General features: G+C 42.2%; 1 protein-coding gene across 1 annotated transcript in view; it reads left to right on the top strand.

Annotated features, from left to right (window-relative positions):
- Nucleotides 1–21,320, top strand: part of LOC147017029 (membrane progestin receptor gamma-B-like) — a 47,558-nt gene that overhangs the window by 8,041 nt on the left and 18,197 nt on the right. The window contains exons 3-8 of the mRNA XM_085847958.1: nt 3,602–3,688; nt 5,162–5,312; nt 16,350–16,555; nt 16,796–16,922; nt 20,293–20,389; nt 20,712–20,856. Of these exons, the coding sequence (XP_085704084.1) occupies nt 3,602–3,688; nt 5,162–5,312; nt 16,350–16,555; nt 16,796–16,922; nt 20,293–20,389; nt 20,712–20,856 (813 nt within the window). The remainder of the gene's footprint in view (nt 1–3,601; nt 3,689–5,161; nt 5,313–16,349; nt 16,556–16,795; nt 16,923–20,292; nt 20,390–20,711; nt 20,857–21,320) is intronic.

Below are 21,320 nucleotides of genomic sequence, written 5' to 3'. Positions count from 1 at the left end.
TCTTGTCACCTTTTTAGTATTCTAAGGTAGGGTGGGCCTCCATTACTGAAGGCTGCCCAGGGGCCACCACATGTCTAAATCTGGCCCTGATGAGTGTGCGTGATTTGTGTCACAGCTCCACCACGAGCCTCAGATCCTGTAAAGATAAAATAAATAAATAATAACACAATTGGCACATTTTATTACAGCGCATGGGCTGTATACAATTGCACCGAGTTTGAAATGTCCCCAGCGTCGTCGACCACGTCTCTGGTGGTTCCGGTGTCCCCCCCCCCCACGTGCCTCAAGACAGCCAATAACGGCCGTTCGGTAGATGCAGTGCGTAACCTCAACGGAAATGGCGACAATTGACGGAAATACCCGAGTATTTCAATGGAAATTCGTGAAACGAATGTGTTATAGATGTGAAAACCATTTAATTTATTGCTTGACGGAAAAAAACAAAGAAACGCTCCCCTCATGTACGAACGAACGAACGAAAGACGTCATTTCCATCCACCATGGCATTTCGCGCCGAACGCAGAAAGCTAAGGTCTTCTTATGCCATCATTCTCTTTAATATTAGCCATAAACAAGTGTTTTGTCATGCATTAGTAGTTGAAATTTAGTTACAATCATTCTTTTGCGGCCTCCTGCCACGCTGTATCGAACAATTTCATTCCTTCTGTTATATATAAAGGTGCTTATCACAATAATAACAAGATTTTTACATTTCAAATATTAAGTACGCTTTTTAATTGTTTTTCAACTGAAAAAGCATAAATTGCATATTTTAACATTAGTGTACTCATTTGATTCACCACACGCGCTGTATTGAAGGATTTCACTTGCGAAAGGTTATGTTTTGGTCGCTGTGTATTTATTTATTTGTGAATATGTGTGTTTGTTTGTTATTCGCATAACTCAGAAAGTATTGAACCGAATTGCATGAAATTTGGTGGGATGATTCGTAAGTATCCAAGGACGATTTGATTAGATTTTGATTCCAAAGGTAATCCTGATGAGTTCTGGAGGATTCTAAAGGGCAATTCTCATGGGTTTCGTTCGGTTCTCAGCTTTGCTGATGTGATATTTATAATGCCAAACGGAACAGCTTCCTTTTGACATGAGTGCGATTTTGTTATCAAGTGTATGAGATGTATTGTTTTATACATACATACATGGGAAGCATGCACAATGCACATCACTGTGTCCACTTTCCGCCTGTATTCCAAGGCCTCTAACTGGCCATACCCCAGGTAGATTCCCATCTCTTAGGAATAGGACATTCCAAGCACCCACCTGAAGGGGGCACCTCAGCTTAACCCGGGGGACCTCTGTCTGGTGGATGTCACCTCAGCACCAACCCACCAAACACCACTTGGTGTATTTTTGTGGAGTAAAGTGTTTTTATTGTAGCCGGAGTGCAAATCCTGCGACGAATCTCCTAGGAAAGGTATCTCACTGCAGGAGGATGTCCGCAGATACAGTTGGGCACCAGGTATGGATGGCAATTGGCTCACAAGGAGCTCCTCCACCCTTTGGCAGGTTTTGTATTTAATCCTGCTGTGTGTCCATGTCCACACACCCTCCACATCAGGGTGACTTGGTGGGGGGAGCCGGTTTAGTCACCGACACTCGAACATGAACAGGTTAGTACAGGTTTTACATGATACTTGTAGCAAGTCACAAATCTTATCTGGCCTGACCTCACAATCTGGGTTGGGTGCTGCCGTATCAGCCAGGCTGATTCGTGCCGTCTAGCATGAGCTTCCATCCTCAAGCGATTCTCCAATTCTAGGCTCCGAGTGGCCGGATTACAGGTGCTTGCCACTGCTAGTGTATTCGTTTTTACCAAGTGCAACTTCATCTGAGGAGTCTGTACAATGTAATCTCGCTGATATGGCTTGTACCCCGATTTAGAGGGTTGCCCAAAAAATGATGAGGGCTTTCTTTACAATCGTAACTGTAAATGTGTTGTTGCTTCATGGGATGACATATGAGGTCCAGTGTACACTTCTTTGAGCACCCAGTGGCTTCCTAGGATGACTGTTGAAGTCTTGGGTTTGGTGACAGTTGAAAATGTCAATACATCACATCAGAGTAGGTTTTAGTAGAGGTATTGAAGCAAGTTTGAAATATCAATTCATAATTGTAATTTGTATCACATCCAAACAACTATTATCATTATGAGACGTGCCTGATTAATGCAACACTGGCCATACTGATGAAGAAGAGAAAGAAGAATACCACTTTTAGTCTTCAACTGCATAGGGGCTGCAATGACCGTTTTTGCATTGGCGAGGGGGCACAATCCTGGACGAGTCGCCAGTCTGATGCAGGATATACGAATGGCTCATTCTTCCTCATAAGCTGGTACTCGTGTGTTGCTGACCTCAGAAGGATGACACGCTGAGTCAACCACATGGTGTTATGCTAACGGAATGACAGGGGCTCAAAATCAGGACCCTAAGACCTTCAGCCAGCCACTTTAATTGTTAAGCCAACACCAGGTGAATTATTTTATAATCTAAGTATTCCAAGCCACAGTGACACAATTGTAGCATCCTCTAATGGCATCACAGTGTTCAGTGTGACAAGGACCACATCAAGTGGCATCAAAATGGACAGTGGGACAAGGAGCAGCCACTAATGGCATTACAGTGTTCAGTGTGGCAAGGAGCACATCTAGTGGCATCAAAATGGACAGTGGGATAAGGAGCAGCCACTAATGGCATTGCAGTGTTCAGTGTGGCAAGGAGCACATCTAGTGGCATCAAAATAGACATTGTGGCAAGGAGTAGCCTCTCGGCGGACCTTTGTGGACAGTGGGGGCAATGAGCTGTTAATTCTAGTTCTAGTTGGTAATTAACTAACCCTCTAGTAGTGTCACAATAGACCAGTGGGATAACTCAGCAAACATGTAATGTTCTTGTAACGTTTTGAAACGTTGCCACGACGTTTGAACCCAAATAGCATATTCAAATAACGTTGCAAAAACGTTGCATATCTGCTGGAAACGAGCACCCTCTTGTGGCATCACAAGGGAGAGAATGAATAAACGAGTGAATGCTTGAATTGAATGTCATTTCGGCACAGACGTTGCAAATATGTAAAATCTCTCGGTTTTGAGTTTCTTTTTTTATTCTAATCAGGATTTAGTGGTGCAGTCATGCTACTGTCCTAGGGCCTTGAGTAGGAAAACGGTTTAATATCAATTACAACGAAGGTTAAACGAGTTCGTGTACACAAGCTTCAAATTGGTTAAGTTTGTTGCCAGAGATCAGGAATTCAGGAGGACATTGCTGCAGAAACATTTTCAAAATGGAGGAATGAATGGGTATGTAAAAAGTAAATAAAACAGTTTGTAAAACTCTTTGAGATTGCAAACTTTGAAGCATCAGCTGCAGATACAATGAGCGATTTACAATAACCATGTGAAGAATGCAACTTTTGCTCAGCGTAAAGTTGTTTTTTTTTTCCTCTCTGTTAAGGTGTCATAAGGTGTCTCATTTGGAAATTTTGGATCATGCATCGTAATGTCAATGCCAACAATATTCTGCTTGTTAACCTCAAGATAAACTTGTTTGTGTCTCACTTCAAATGTTTGGCAATGTGACAGCTACGGCGAGGTTCAAATGCATCTTTCGCAGCTGCAATGCTAAGCGTGAAACTTCCTCGCCTGATGGAAATCCACGAAGTTCCAAAGGTTGGTCAAGGAAGGGTGATCCCTATGAATACGAGTGGGAAGTGCTGAAGTTTTTGTTCCATTTATTTATCTGGGGGGTTGGTGGGGGTAAGTTTTTGGCCCAAATCTTTACTGAACCTGTTGGTCAGGCCTGACGTTCAACTGGAGGTGGTAGAAATTTGCAATTTGTTGCAGAGTTCTGGTGATAACTCACCTACAATACGTGAAAGACTGAAGGAACCATAACGATATCTGACAAATCGTGCTGGCTGACAAGGTTCCATTTATTTATCTACAGGTCAACAAATGATCTGTTTTTGTCTCTGCCACTGGAGGTGAAGGAGGTTGTTTTCACCCCTTTCTGTTTGTTTGTCTGTTGGTCTGTTTGTTTGTGTACAAGATATCTCAAAAAGTTGTGGATGGATTCGGACGAAACTTGGTGGACAGGTTGGGTGATTCACAAGGACGAATTGATTCGATTTTGTTGAAGATCTGAATCTGGATCTCGATCCGAGAATTATTACATTTTCAAAGTAATTCTTCACCATTGAGAGATATGGCCAAAAACAATATAGTGCTGTATAACATGATATTTCAAAAATGTATTGGGCCTGATATGCTCTCTTGGATCAGGCATTACAGGGTGGTGGTATGCACTCTACTGAGTGCCCTTCTAGTTTAGAGCATGCATTATGCTTTTGCAGAATGACGTGCTCTTTCCCCACCCTATGGCTCGGAATCGAATGTAAAGTTGCTAAAGTTGCTAAAGTTCAAGTTGCTAAAGTATAGAAGGTGAATTGCTAAAGTGAAATAATTGACTAAATTTGATAATTTAGACCCCAAAATTGGTATTATTGGGGTCAAAAGTGGTTTACCACATCTGTGGAAAGAGCACCTTCACAGCAACAACTATATTCTAATACATAATAGATGTACTCATGTTGTTGAAGGTACTTAATAGACATACTCACGTTGTAGGTACCTCTGTGCTGTCAGAGCCTGGGTTCGAATATGGAGTCAGCCCAAAACTCTCGTCCTGGTGTCTCACAGGTAGGAAGAGGTGTATGCCATCCCTCGGATGGATGGTAAACTGGACGTCCCATCTGCTAACATTAGTTGATGGATGTTAAAGATCCTACAGTGTCCTTCACAAAGAGTAAGTGAGTTATCGTCAACACCCTGAACAAATTGCGAAGTCCTGCTGTCATCTACATTGTCGAACCTCAGGCCGGATCACCCGGTTCATGAATGACCTCGACCAAAAACTTACGCTAGCTTGCCCCACATAGTGGGAATAATTGTGACCAATAAAGAAAAAGAAAAAAAAAGCATCCAATTTGATTGGTTATCAAAACTTATCTGTATTGTTTTTTAATAACCTGTGAGGAATAATATTATTATATTGGATACATCTAGGTTTGCAGTTTGTGCCCAATAGTTCATTACAATTGCACAATTGCAAACAAATCATAATCTGAGCAGCTTTTGTTGCAGGACAATACATTCCACTGTTGCAGGATTTTTGGGAGGAGAGCATTATATCTGGCTACAGATCTCCAAGGAGTTCAATAACGGACTGCATCCTCAGCCTTTTCCAGCTCAACAATGAGACGCTCAACATCTGGACCCATTTTCTCGCAGCATGGTACACGTTTACCGAAATCTTAAAAAAAAATTTATAATATTAACAGTCTGGGACTTATGCTGGTCTTCGTTGAATGCACCATGTCCGGACAGCCCTACGGCCTCTCATGTACATATACGTATATCCAGTGCAGGAATTTTTTTGAAAGTAGACGTTAGTATACATTGTACGAGTGTACAATTGAGAGATAGGGGTAACCTTATCCCCTACAATTCGGGTGACTGGTGGCATTCGTGAGCAGACAATGGACAGATTAATAGAGTATGGACAGATTAAACCTGTTGTCACAGCATCAGGAGATGAGGACTCAGATGGGGACACCAAAAAGACGAACTTATTATCGACATGATTCTGTTATATATATTCACAGACTGAGCATCCAATTTTGGCTTTTGGCAGTTTTTGACTGCAGGGTCATTGAAGGTTAATGGCAGTTTGCTAATCGTCACCATGTGTGACCATTATCCTATCATGGATGACCATACTCTGTTTCCGGAGCATCAGTTTTCTGCAGCAGTTTATGTTGCTGAGAGCCAACTCTGGACAGGTAGCCGTTCTGTTGCAGGACGCTACAGGTTAGACGTAAATTTGCAATTTGGCCAGTGCACTGCCACACAATGGCCTACAATTTGTGAAAGGCACTGTGGAATCATTGACCTCCACCAGTAGGTGTTCAACATTTGGGTGCACGACCAGAGTTATCACACTTTGCTTGTCTAGCTTTAGATGAGGTGTTTGAATTTCCAAGAGGGTGAGGGCTGTGGGTGAGATGTTGAGGGTGAGGGTGGAAGTTTCAGCGACATAGTAAAAAGTGAAAGAAAAACAAGTTTTATGCTAATTTTTTCACGTTTAACTAATCTTTAGAATCATCATATCAATTAATGTTCTCTACTCAAGCCTTCGATGAAATGCTACATCTACATCCCTCTTGTTCTCTTGTTACCCTCACCAAAGGAGATGATATTGCATTGGGTCCATTTGTTACTTAAGAAATCTAAAGATTTCGTAAGTATATTGATTACTTCCGTTTCTGTTTGTTTGTTTGTTTATTTGTAGGCACGATAACGCGAGAACGGAAGAAGCTACCAATGTCAAATTACAGCACGTGATTCAGGAGGGTGGTGGCTCGTGCTGATTAGATTTTGGTCAAAATCGGTCAAAGGGCAAGGTCACAGTGAGGTCAAATATTCGATTTTTGATGGTTTGGTACAGATAACTCGAACGGAAGAAGCTACCAATGTCAAATTACACCACGTGATTCAGTAGGCTGATTGCTAGCGCTGATTAGATTTTGGTCAAAATCGGTCAACGGTCAAGGTCACAGTGAGGTCAAACATTCGATTTTTTGATGGTTTGGAACAGAATCATCATAGAAACTTCTGGTTTGCGTCACTACCTTCTCTAGAGACAGCTTTTATTAGACAAGGTCAGAGGTCAAGTTGACGATTTCGTAAGTACCAGTCTATGACTGCTTGTTACTTTCGAAATCTAAAGATTTCGTAAGTATATTGATGACTTCCGTTTCTGTTTGTTTGTTTGTGTGTTTGCTTGTTTGTTTGAAGGCATGATAACTCGAGAACGGAAGAAGCTACCAATGTCAAATTACACCACGTGTTTCAGGAGCATGATGGCTCGTGCAGATTAGATTTTGGTCAAGTCGGTCAAAGGTCAAGGTCACAGTGAGGTCAAACATCCAAAAAAAAGTTATAACTCGAGAACGGAAGAAGCTACCAATGTCAAATTACACCACATGATTCAGAAGGGTGATGGCTAGCGCTGATTAGATTTGGGTCAAAATCGGTCAAAGGTCAAGGTCACAGTGAGGTCAAATATTCGATTTTTGATGGTTTGGTACAGATAACTCGAGAACGGAAGAAGCTACCAATGTCAAATTACACCAGGTGATTCAGGAGGGTGGTGCCTAGTGCTGATTAGATTTTGGTCAAAATCGGTCAAAGGTCAAGGTCACATTGAGGTCAAACATCCAAAACATTCGATTTTTGATGGTGTGGTACAGAATCATCGTAGAAACTTCTGGTTTGCGCCACTACCTTCTCTAGAGACAGGTTTTATTAGACAAGGTCAGAGGTCAAGTTGACGATTTCGTAAGTTCCAGTCTATGACTGCTTGTTACTTTCGAAATCTAAAGATTTCGTAAGTATATTGATGACTTTTTTTTTTTTTTTTTTTGTATACCTTGGTCGAGGCTCGTATGAGAGCTAACACACAACTCACAGCAAGGAGACATGAGACAAGAGGGGCGGGAGTGGAAGGGACAAAACAGTGGGGAACAGACACATTAGGTGAACTGTGGAAGGGAGAGGGATGGGGATGGGACGGGGAACATGGCGAAGAGAAGATGGACATTACAGGGACTTTCAGGAAGGAAAGCAGGAGAATTGAAGGAAGTGGGCTTGGGTGGATTACCGGGGGTAGAAAAGATCGAGGATTTGGATGGGGGAAGATAAGAGGTGGTGGTGAACAGCTGTTTTGAAACCCTGGAGGGAAGAATGGGAAAGAATAGAGTGAGGAAGTTTATTCCAAAGGCGGGAAAAAAGAGGAATGAAAGAGTGAAGATGAGCAGTGATTCGTGATTTTGGTAGTTTTACCAGAAGGGGGTTGTTGGCGGACCTTGAGCGCCCTGTGGAAATGTGGTGGGGACAAATCGCAGAGAGAGCAAGGGGGGGCAAGGCTGGAGAGGAGTCGGTAGAAGACAGAAAGACCACCGACCAACCTGCGGTGTGTTTCTGTTTGTTTGTTTGTGTGTTTGCTTGTTTGTTTGTAGGCATGATAACTCGAGAACGGAAGAAGCTACCAATGTCAAATTACACCACGTGTTTCAGGAGCGTGATGGCTCGTGCTGATTAGATTTTGGTCAAAATCGGTCAAAGGTCAAGGTCACAGTGAGGTCAAACATTCGATTTTTGATGGTTTGGTACAGAATCATCGTAGAAACTTCTGGTTTGCGTCGCTACCTTCTCGAGAGACAGCTTTTATTCGACAAGGTCAGAGGTCAAGTTGACGATTTCGTAAGTACCAGTCTATGACTGCTTGTTTGTTTGTTTGTTTGTTTGTGTGTGTGTTTGTGTGTGTGTTTGTTTGTTTGTAGGCACGATAACTCGAGAACGGAATAAGCTACCAATGTCAAATTACATCACATGATTCAGGAGGGTGATGGCTAGTGCTGATTAGATTTTGGTCAAAATCGGTGAAAGGTCAAGGTCACAGTGAGGTTAAACATCCAAAAAATGATAACTCGAGAACGGAAGAAGCTACCAGTGTCAAATTACATCACGTGATTCAGGAGGGTGATGGCTAGTGCTGGTTAGATTTTGGTCAAAATCGGTCAAAGGTCAAGGTCACAGTGAGGTCAAACATAATTCCGTAAATTCACATGGAGAAATGGAGTATTTTTGCTTCGCTCGACGTTACGAGTTCGTTTTAACTTCGATTTTAACTTTGTCTTCGGTTTTTGCGATCGCTTAGGACGCTTAAAACTCGGTTGTTGAAATTCTGGTAAAAATCGGATGTTTTGGAGATGTTTTAAGATTGTATAAAAAATATTTCACTCGACACGTCACGGGTCATCCCATGATGCAGTGCGCTCGAGCAGACGCGTCGTTGAGTTACGTAAAGGTTTAATTGTTTGGAGAAATGGAGATTTTTTCTTCGGTCGATGTTACGATTTTTGATGGTTTAATAAAGAATCATCGTAGAAACTTCTAGTTTGCGTTGCCACCTTCTCGAGAGACAGCTTTTATTAGACAAGGTCAGAGGTCAAGTTGACGATTTCGTAAGTACCAGTCTATGACTGCTTGTTTGTTTGTTTGTTTGTTTGTAGGCACGATAACTCGAGAACGGAAGAAGCTACCAATGTCAAATTACACCACGTGATTCAGGAGGTTGCTGGCTAGTGCTGATTAGATTTTGATCAAAATCTGTCAAAGGTCAAGGTCACAGTGAGGTCAAACATCCAAAAAAAAGTTATAACTCGAGAACGGAAGAAGCGACCAATCTCAAATTAGACCACATGATTCAGGAGGGTGATGGCTAGCGCTGATTAGATTTTGATCAAAATCTGTCAAAGGTCAAGGTCACAGTGAGGTCAAACATCCAAAAAAAAAGTTATAACTCGAGAACGGAAGAAGCTACCAATGTCAAATTACACCACATGATTCAGGAGGGTGATGGCTAGCGCTGACTAGATTTTGGTCAAAATCGGTCAAAGGTCATGGTCACAGAGAGGTCAAACATCCAAAACATTCGATTTTTGATGGTTTGGTACAGAATCATCGTAGAAACTTCTGGTTTGAGTCGTTACCTTCTCTAGAGACAGCTTTTATTAGACAAGGTCGGAGATCAAGTTGACGATTTCGTAAGTACCAGTCTATGACTGCTTGTTTGTTACTTACAAAATCTAAAGATTTCGTAAGTATATTGATGACTTCCGTTTCTGTTTGTTTGTTTGTTTGTTTGGAGGCACGATAACTCGAGAACGGAAGAAGCTAACAATGTCAAATTAGACCACCTGATTCAGGAGGGTGATGGCTCGCGCTGATTAAATTTTGGTCTAAAATCGGTCAAAGGTCAAGGTTACAGTGAGGTCAAACATCCAAAAAATGTTAACTCGAGAACGGAAGAAGCTAACAATGTCAAATTACACCACGTGATTCAGGAGGGTGATGGCTCACGCTGATTATATTTTGGTCAAAATCGGTCAAAGGTCAAGGTCACAGTGAGGTCAAACATCCAAAACATTCGATTTTTGATGGTTTGGTGCAGAATCATCGAAGAAACTTCTGGTTTGCGTCGCTACCTTCTCAAGAGACAGATTTTATGAGACAACGTCAGAGGTGAAGTTGATGATTTCGTAAGTACCAGTCTCTGACTGCTTGTTTGTTAGTTACGAAATCTAAAGATTTCGTAAGTTTATTGATGATTTCCGTTTCTGTTTGTTTGTATGTTTGTTTGTTAGTTTGTTTGTTTATTTGTTTGTAGGCACGATAACTCAAGAACGAAAGAAGCTACCAATGTCAAATTACACCACGTGATTCAGGAGGGTGCTGGCTCGTGCTGATTCGATTTTGGTCAAAATCGGTCAAAGGTCAAGGTCACATCAAGGTCACATCAAGGTCAAATATTCGATTTTTGATGGTTTGGTACAGATAACTCGAGAACGGAAGAAGCTACCAATGTCGAATTACACCACGTGATTCAGGAGGGTGGTGGCGAGCACTGATTAGATTTTGGTCAAAATCGGTCAAAGGTCGAGGTCACAGTGAGGTCAAACATCCAAAACATTAGATTTTTGATGGTTTGGTACAGAATCATCGTAGAAACTTCTGGTTTGCGTCGCTACCTTCTCTCGAGACAGCTTTTTTTAGACAAGGTCAGAGGTCAAGTTGACGATTTCGTAAGTACCAGTCTATGACTGCTTTTTGTTTGTTTGTTTGTTTGTTGGCACAATAACTCGAGAACGGAAGAAGATACCAATGTCAAATTACACCACGTGATTCAGGAGTGTGATGGCTAGTGCTGATTAGATTTTGCTCAAAATCGGTCAAAGGTCAAGGTCACAGTGAGGTCAAATATTCGATTTTTGATGGTTTGGTACAGATAACTCGAACGGAAGAAGCTACCAATGTCAAATTACACCGCGTGATTCAGGAGGGTGCTGGCTAGCGCTGATTAGATTTTGGTCAAAATCGGTCAAAGGTCAAGGTCACAGTGAGGTCAAACATCCAAAAAATGATAACTCGAGAACGGAAGAAGCTTCCAATGTCAACTTACACCACTTGATTCAGGAGGGTGGTGGCTAGCGCTGATTAGATTTTGGTCAAAATCGGTCAAAGGTCAAGGTCACAGAGAGGTCAAACATCCAAAAAATGTTAACTCGAGAACAGAAGAAGCTACCAATGTCAAATTACACCACGTGATTCAGGAGGGTGGTGGCTAGCGCTGATTAGATTTTGGTCAAAATTGGTCAAAGGTCAAGGTCACAGAGAGGTCAAACATCCAAAAAATGTTAACTCGAGAACAGAAGAAGCTACCAATGTCAAATTACACCACGTGATTCAGGAGGGTGGTGGCTAGTTCTGATTAGGTTTTGGTCAAAATCGGTCAAAGGTCAAGGTCACAGTGAGGTCAAACATCCAAAACATTCGATTTTTGATTGTTTGGTGCAGAATCATCGAAGAAACTTCTGGTTTGCGTCGCTACCTTCTCAAGAGACAGATTTTATGAGACAAGATCAGAGGTGACGTTGACGATTTCGTAAGTACCAGTCTATGACTGCTTGTTTGTTTGTTTGTTTGTTTGTCGGCACGATAACTCGAGAACAGAAGAAGCTACCAATGTCAAATTACACCACGTGATTCAGGAGGGTGGTGGCTGGCACTGATTAGATTTTGGTCAAAAGCGGTCAAAGGTCAAGGTCACAGTGAGGTGAAACATCCGTGAGGTGAAGTGAGGTGAAGTGAGGTGAGGTGAATCTCAAGAGACAGATTTTATGAGACAAGATCAGAGGTGACGTTGACGATTTCGTAAGTACCAGTCTATGACTGCTTGTTTGTTTGTTTGTTTGTTTGTCGGCACGATAACTCGAGAACAGAAGAAGCTACCAATGTCAAATTACACCACGTGATTCAGGAGGGTGGTGGCTGGCACTGATTAGATTTTGGTCAAAAGCGGTCAAAGGTCAAGGTCACAGTGAGGTGAAACATCCGTGAGGTGAAGTGAGGTGAAGTGAGGTGAGGTGAATCTCAAGAGACAGATTTCATGAGACAAGATCAGAGGTGACGTTGACGATTTCGTAAGTACCAGTCTATGACTGCTTGTTTGTCTGTCTGTTTGTTTTGTTTGTCTGCACAGAACTTTAGTATTTTTCTCCGCAATCACTTGTCGGATTGAGCCAAAATTTTCACGAACGAGTGACTACTCTTGTGGAATGTTTTATTGATCACTTGCAAATACCACCCTTCGCTTCGCTAACAGGAATACTGAGTGATCTGGGAGAGAGTGAGAGGGAGGGGAGGGAGGGGGAGAGAGGGGAGGGGGAGAGAGGGGAGGGGAGAGAGGGGAGGGGGAGAGAGGGGAGGGGGAGAGAGAAAGGAGGCAGAGAGAGAAAGGAGGCAGAGAGAGAAAGGAGGCAGAGAGAGAAAGGAGGCAGAGAGGAGGGAGGGGGCAAGCGGGAGAGAGGAGGAGGGACCGGGAGAGAGGAGGAGGGAGGAGGAGAGAGAGAGGAGGCGGAGAGGGACGGGAGATGAGGGAGGGGAGGGATGGGGAGGGGGAGTTGAGAGAGATGAGAAAGATGAGGAAGGGAAGGCAGACGTGCGGTGGAGCATTAATTACAATTCATAGTGTCTCATCAAAATGATTCTGCATCAAATAACAGTGAAGATGGAAATAAAATAATGTCTGAAATCCATTTTCTACCAGTCATACTATAAATACCACCCACAGACAAACACCGTCTGGACATGTCCGGAGACAAACACTGCCCGGATGCGTCTGTAGCCAAGCTGACTGGAGAGAAACCCCTCATCGGGACACGTCTGGAGATAAATACCATCCGGATATGTCCAGAGACAGAGAGAGAGAGAGACAAAGAGAGACACAGAGAGAGGGGAGATGTGGGAGAAGGGTGCTGCACTGTATTGGGAGGGGGTAAAGCAAAGATGGGACAACGGAAAAGAGAGAGAGGGAAAGGGAAAGGGAAAGGGAATATGTTATATGGTAGCAGAGAGAAACTACAGTACTTATGTATACAACCCTGAAACCTTGAGTGGCTTTCACTGAAAAACAACGTTGTATTTATGTTGGCATTTCAGAGATATATTCATAAACATTATTCTTTATAAACAGCTGCAGGTGACTGGTGGGGAAAAAATTTGGCATGGTAATTTAGAAAACAATCACTTAGGGTTTAAATATATCGCCTTCTTTATCCCACTTCTGGACTTAAGTTTTTGCTTCTTCCAGTATGTTTTCAATGGATACATCTCTGATTGATCGAAGTAGCTTTTAGTGCTGGCCAAAGAACAACTACTGTTGTCGCAGACACCTTGGATGCTGTTGTTTATTGACCCAAATGTTTTTAACAGGAGGCTTACAAAGAGAGAGAATGACAATTGCATTATCTGAATATAGTTTGCAAAAGTAGTCTCACCAGCCTCATTACTCAGATCCATCATGTCTTGTTGGATACTTTCCAAAGCCATTAATAACTTTTGCAGTCATTTCAAGACTACAATCAGAGATCGATCATGCGAAAGCTGGCGGGGTTTTACCTGGTGAGACTAATTTTAACTTCAGTCCAAGAGCATCCTCTATTCCTCCCCCCCCCCCCCCACAAGACATTCAGTCGTTTTGGACTCTTGTTAAGAATGAACATAATAAAAGGCAGTAAATTTATCGTTCCTTCAATGTCCTTCGAAGATCTGTAGCTCACATTAGTGATAGTTGGACTAGATGGTTTCATTGTACTTTTCTATGAGCAAAGATTGGACTCCATCGTGTCTTCTGGAGAAGTTTTCAGCTCCAGCAAACGCACAAGCAGCCGTCTGTTTTGGGTCTAATTTACAACCATTTGATTCTTCCAAGATGTGCACTGTCACAGATGCAGCCGATGTGTCTGCTATAGTGTGGAAGTGTAGAGATGTATGTGCTGGCCAACAACAGACATCAAAACAGCACACGTGACCACTTGATATTTGACATCTGTTTGCCATAGTGCATTCATCAATGATCTATGCAAATGTAATCAATGTGGTGAAGGAGTTTGTTCTTCACTTTGTCAACTGCCGAGTGTTTTACTGTGGCTGAAAATTTGCCACTTTTTTTTTGTGGAGAAAGATTTTCTTTTTTTATCTCACCACCAAAGGTGGACAGAAGTTGCTTTTCACCCCTGTTTATTTATCTGTTGGGTCGCCGAAATAGGTGACCCTTATTGTCAGCAGTTGGGTCGCCGAAATAGGAGACCCTTATTGTCAGAAATTCTGTCTGTTTGTTTGGATGTTTGTTTGGATGTTTGTCATCAGCGTAATTGGTAGTAAACGTGGGCCGATTTTGACCAAACTCGGGTGGTAGGTATATCTTATGACCTCGTGCTTTGAAAATTGTGATGGTTGCTAGGGACGCTTTGGTTCCTTAGCAACAACCGAAAAACCTTCAAAATCGGTACCGTTCACACGAAATCAATTCCGAAAGCCATTATCCCACATAGGGTTGTGAAATTTGGCGCGAATGATCTACAGGTGATGCTCTATCAAATGTATTCCGGTTTTTGTGATATATGGAATACTTTACCCGCAGCGCCCCCTATAATTAGGGTATGCGTGAAAATTGGCGAAAATTGAAGGCCCCCAAGCGACCAGGAGTGTGCATCGATACGAATGAAACTTTGCAGGTTCATGGTACTCAAAGAGTACTGCAACTTTGACTCAGGACATATTGACCGATTTCGCTTAGGTCAGGGGTCAAAGGTCAATTAGTGCAAAAATCGATAATATGCGAGAGCTGGAGGGGCCTTCGCGCCAAATGCGACTCCTCCTAGGGTTATGGTCGGATGGTCATGAAAATTCACACTAATCGTCTGGAATACATTGTGCACAAATGATCGAGCCGGATTTTCGATTTAGATCTTCGTTCACCACAGCACCACCTCAAACTTTGGGGATTTCCGATTTCAAACCGCATTTTCGGTACTTTTCATTCAAATTGATACCGAGTAGTTATCAGTAGATGGAACTGGATGAGATTTGATATGCATAATCTTAAGGTGATTCCCTATCTGCGATATGACATCCATTTTGCTCTATATCTTATAGTTTCCATGCTCGGCGACCCATCGCCGCCTACCGGCTTGTCTGTCTGTCTGTCTGTCTGTCTGTGAGCAGAATATCTCAAAAGAATATGGACAGATTTGGACGAAATTTCATGAACAGGTTGGGTGTGTGACGAGGACGACTCGATTAAATTTTGGTGAAGATCTGGATCCGGACACTAGAATATGAAATATTTATAATTGATTATTTGCCTTTGAGAGATAGGGTCAAAAACGATATATGGCATGATATTTCAAAAAGTTGTGGACGAGTTATGACAAAACGAAGTGGATGAGTCGGTTCCATCCATCCATCCATTGGGACCATCCTCTGTGCAGAGCATTGATGCTGCCAAAGCAGTCTCCTTGGCTATCGGACACGATCCTGGACGGGTCGCCACTCCGACACAGGATACCAGCATGCTGGCATGTGGCACTCATTTTGCCAACCTTCAGAAGGATGACAGGCAGAGTTAACCCCACCTGGTATTAATTCAACAGCCGAGTGAGATTTGAACTCAGGATCATAGGATCTCAAGCCCACCACTCTAACCATTAAGCCAACACCAGATATATATGAGTTGGTTCGGTGACAAGAACAAGCTGATTTGATTTTGGTTAAGGTTCGTATGCAGATCTGGCCTATCAGTGGGTGACAAAAGGTAAACTCTTCAGCTTGGTGGAGGTATGCACTCTTGTTTCTTTGTTGGGTCCCATTTAATAACACAAGACAGATATTTTCTGTTTCAATTTTTCACAGTTTATGTAAGTTCATTTGGATAATTATGTTATTTAATTAGTTGTGTTCACTCAGAATTAATATTTTTAATGATCCTAAAATTGCAGTTCGAAAACTGTTGTGCAGAAATAAGCAAATGGCAGTGTCAAATCAGATTAAATATTGAAATTTCAAAGTAACAACGAAATGGATTTTTGTTTTCCCAAACTAGAAATGTTTTCTAACTTCATGTACTAGTTGGAAAAGGAATAAATTGAAAACACCGCATATGATCGTTGACTGCTGGGGAAGGGGAGGTTGGGAAGAATTCAGAGGTATTGGGGCTGGGGATGTCATACATGCCAGTTGTGAGGGTGTGTATGGTGGGGGAGGGGGGATGGAGTTAGGGAGAATCTCTCGACGAAATCCAAACACATGTCAGTTGTGAAAGCATATTGTTGTTCATCTATTATTTTTCATTTGTCTGTGTCAACAGGTATTTCCTGTGGCGATTGCTTGTCTTTACACAAACTAATGACATTTGGAGAGACTCGTATACCTGGCCGGCCATGGCTTTCATGGTTACCTGCTGTGGTTACCCTCTTGCCTCCAGTTTTGCCCACACTTTCAACACAATGTCAGTTTTCACACGACACATCTGCTTCTTCATTGACTACGCTGCGCTGAGCCTCTACAGCCTTGGTAAGTGCTGCTTCTATGACACCGATAACGCATTCAGTATAGTCAGTCATGATGTGGAAGACCATGGTCTATGTTGTCATAATCATGGCTCTGGTCTGGGGATCAACATTGTGAGAAGTAATGCAGCATACTCATTAGAATGGAGTGTTCCATGTACTTTAACTGTTTATTAAACATCTTTTGTAATTGCAGAACATCTGACTGCTTACAGGTTAACTATTTCACTGCACATGTCCTTAGGTTCTGGAATTGCATACTCAGCATACGTTTTCCCAGATAAGTGGGTGAATTCATTGCTGCACCATGTCTACGTGCCCTGCAGTGTTTGCAACTCCCTCATCACAGTCACTCTGGCTTGCTGGTCCAGGTGGGGACATTTTGACATGGTGGAAGGGGATTGTGCTCGTGTCTAAGTTGCTAAAGTTCAACAACCTCAGTGTTTTTTTCTGAAGGGTGTGTGTGTGTGTGTGTGTGTGTGTGTGTGTGTGTGTGTGTGTGTGTGTGTGTGTGTGTGTGTGTGTGTGTGTGTGTGTGTGTGTGTGTGTGTGTGTGTGTGTGTGTGTGTGTGTGTGTGTGTGTGAAGTCAGTGCATCCACATGCAGTTCAACTTTATTATAGCCCCTCTGAGGGTCTACTTTAATTTCACCCTCCTAATCGACCTTTGGAACAGTTTGACAACCACAGCCACAAGGTGGCCCAAGAAAAAAGTTATGTACCACTACAATAGAGACCGACAATCCATCAGTACTTTAACGAGAGAGAGAGAGAGAGAGAGAGAGAGAGAGAGAGAGAGAGAGAGAGAGAGAGAGAGAGAGAGAGAGAGAGAGAGAGAGAGAGAGAGAGAGAGAGATGTAGATAGATGAGATAAAGCTGCTAATGAAGATGAAGACGACGATGATGACTGGGCAGATGCGGATGGGAATGGACCTAGTGATTGCTAGTGAGACGAATGCAATCAAAGCCGATTGATTCAGCAATAATCCTGCATTGCGAAATAACATTTATGAGAGTTTCAGTTTTTGGATTGTGAAGGGTTCAGCTGCTTGTCAAAATAAACACCTAAAACGTTTTTGTTCTGCAACTCGAGTGATAGGAGAAAAGACACCGATGCTGTCTGAAGATCTGTTTTCTTCTCGGCTCCACAACAGTGAATCTGTCATGTGGGACTGACTTATTTACTCACCTGCTTCTGGAAATGTTTGTTGTTTTGCCTGCAAACTTCTTTCAACCAAAGCACATGCCTTTACTGAAGGAATCAGTGATTGGAAACATCTGAGACGGAAATCTTTATGAACATGAGAACAGCTTGGACCATCAAATCTGCATCCTGACATGGATATGGTATGCCAATGTAACAGACACAGTTGATGCAGATCTCGCTCAGCAATTTCAGTCAAAGAGTCAGGATTGGAAAGATGTCCTTGAGCGTGTTGTAGCCGGTCATCAGGTTCTTAAGTGAGCGAGGACTGGCAATCCGTGGCCATGATGAGCTGTTGATGACGGTCACCACACAATGCAAACTATTTGAGGACTTTGCAGCCGATTGCTTAATTTGATCCATTTTTTTTTTAAGATCATATTGCAAAATTGGGAGGAAAGGGGAAAGGTCATCCCTCCTAGCTGTCATCAAGTATTTGTGAAGAACTCAATGATATAATGAGGCAGAAAATTAGAAACTGCTGAACTGCAACACGCCAAATAATTTCAGTGATTGTGGATTCAACACAAGATGTATCACAACGATCAGCTGACTTTCATGTTCAGAATTTGTAATTCAGAAGGGAAAATTATATAATTATTTATTGGAGTTGAGCCACTAGAGAATCACACAGGAGCAATCCTTGCCGACTGTGTACTGGTACTTGCAATGACAACTTGAGTTTAGACATCTGTAATTGCTGTGGACGATCGTATGATAATGCCAGCAATATGTCAGGACGACAAAATGGTTTGCAGGCACTGCAGGCACATCTAAATCGATGAAACCCACTTAGTTCCTTGTGCTGTCCATTCATTAAATTTAGTGAGAGTTAACAGTGTTAACAACAGCTGTTCACATGCTGTTCATTTCTGTTCTGGTTTCTGCAGTCACTGTGTATTTTCTGCTCAGTATCCACATGTCGCTGGAGACACCGGTTTTACATGATGATGCTAGCCAGGCGTTCTTTACACTGAAACGTCTGTCGGATACAAGATGAAGCAGTCGAGCAGATTTGACACAAGCTCTGTGTCAGAACTAAGATACACATCGGCAAGGCATGGAAAATCTGTCAAATGATATGAACCATTCGCGTAACCCCCGACTGGAAGCGACTTCATTGCAGAGCAAGATGGAACAATAATTAGAAACAACTTTTACGGTACAAATTTGGCACACCATTCTTCATCGATTTAAAGTGACCATCTTGCAGTTACAGAAAAGTGGCATCGACCTAAATACAGCAGTTCAGTTACTCAGAGCATTTGAATCATTTGTGGCTTTTCTGCAAGAACAATTCCCGAATGTTGAAAATGTTGATAAAAACGCATGCAAAACTTTCACAAAAGTACCAAATTATCTCAGTTGTACCCGAAAAAGAAAAGTTTTCAGATGAATGAGAAGAATGCGAGACCTTACTTGAGAGAAGCTAAAAGTTTCGCATCGAGACATTTAATGTTGTGATTGATGAGTTATCAGCAAGTCTTCATCATCGACTGGATGCTTAGAGCTGGCTGACCGACCTCTTTGGAGTGCTGTTCGACACACAACTTGATGGACATCGTTGATAATCACAGGCGTGTCGCTGAACTTACTACAGTTTATCCCAATGACTTGGAACAGATTTTTCCTGATGAACTCTTACAGTTCAAATTATCTATGCGAGATGAGCCGGACAAATCTGTAACCGATTTTTCTTTTTTTTTTTTTTGAGTTTTTTTAGCTGCACTGCAGGTTTTAATGTAAAATGGCCTTCGGTCAACATTTCCTAACATGTATATTGGAAGAAACTGGTAATTTAAAGGCATGATGTTGGTTCGATGGTGAATGAGGAGCTGATTGGATATGAGTAACCAAATCAAAATATCAATGGGATCTGTTCATTAATGCATTTTGACAAATTCATATTTTAATAGGATGTGGGCACCCCCGATATTATTTGTGCCCCCGAACCCTGAAATATCTTAATCTGCCTCTCATCTGCAGGCTCTACTAGCATGCTCAACGGGCCTTGGGCACGGTTTGAAAAAGTTGTCTAATCATATCCTTTTTACATCAAATTTAACCACAAATTGATTTTTTTTTTTTTTTTTACCTTTAATGTGTATTATGTCCAAGTTGGAGAGGAGTAATGTTGCATCTGTAATCTGTGCAGTCTCTTTGCCCTGTGTCTGTCTGTGCATCTGCATATTGTTATCCAGGGCCAGACTTGTCTTATCTCCACTCCTTATCAAGGAGGTTTGTTTGTGTGACGGGGTATCTTGCTCGTTCACATGTGAATTAATTTATGACAGTGATTCGACACGTTAACTTTTATGATACACAAACTATTAGGATGTGTTTTCATGAAATGTATTGGATGATTTTGTAGCCTCGCATGTTCCCAAAGGCACACGGAAAGCTATTATAATGGTGCTTTGTCAGTCTGTGAGTGAGTGAGTCTGTGTTGGTTCTCAGATCCACTGTGATCAATATACCCCGACAATACTCCACATTGTTGAATGCTATGTTTATATTTATTTATTTTTTGTTCTTTCAGGCTAACCGAGCCACAAAGTCCCAGACTCAGCAAAGCGGTTCGGATTTTGGCCTTCACGTACCCCTATCTTTATGACAGCATTCCTCTCCTCTACAGGGTAATCATTCTGCACACCTTGACTTGTAGTCCAACGAGTATATGTTAATGATTCATGTTGAACTATGTTCACATGCCTTATCAGTGGTTTTGCTGAAAATATTCAGAATTATTGTCTATATTGTTAAATATAAGCAGCTTAGTTTTACACTTTGGACCGCATGTTTTCGACTTAACTCAATTGCCATGGCTGTTCACATTCACAAACCTGCATTCTGCAAGCATAGTGAGTAGGATGCCAAACACCCCTCCACATAAGTTGAAGGAGGCCATTGTTCTACAGTGAACTGCACTTACTTGTTTATTGTGTGTGCACTCGGTAGATGTTTCTCTGCTCAGGAAAAGGCTGCACGTACAACCAGGCAGTTCCAAGTCACTGTGTGCATCTGCTGCTGGCTGCTGTAACCGTCACCCTTTTCACTTTGCACCTACCAGAGCGCCTCGCGCCGGGCCGCTTTGATTATGTTGGTGGGTTCTCGCACCACGTGAGGTCTGTTCCTCGTAGACCTATTCCAATAAATGTACACTGTGGGGTGTCGCAATAAATGCATTATGTATTTTGTTGTTGAATGAAAAATAAAACCTTCCTTGTAGTGAAAGTTTCTATCGACAGAATTTTGATAAAGAAAGCTTTATGTCTTATCTCAATCAGGGTTTGAATCTCAAGCAGTCTTGGTGGTGTTGCCATTTGATGTGAGTGGATGGAGAAGGATCTAACACCAGATATGGATTGACTGAGCACCACCACTAATTTGGGGAAGGAGTTTTGTTTGAAAATTCAGCCTTGAGTTTTGCAAGAATATGCTTTCTGGCTTGCCTTAGAATGGATACACACTCGTTGCAAGCCTTACAGATGAACCTTTGTTGGGTCTGCCTTCTTCTTTATTGAGAAAGCAAGTTGCTTGACTGCAACAGCCATGTCACAGAATTCA

Source organism: Eptatretus burgeri, chromosome 11, assembly GCF_056783735.1.
Source record: "Eptatretus burgeri isolate ZD-2024b chromosome 11, Ebu_testis_v1, whole genome shotgun sequence".
NCBI lineage: Eukaryota > Metazoa > Chordata > Myxini > Myxiniformes > Myxinidae > Eptatretus > Eptatretus burgeri.
Note: the sequence above shows the minus strand (reverse complement) of the source record. Positions and strands in the feature narration are given on the sequence as shown.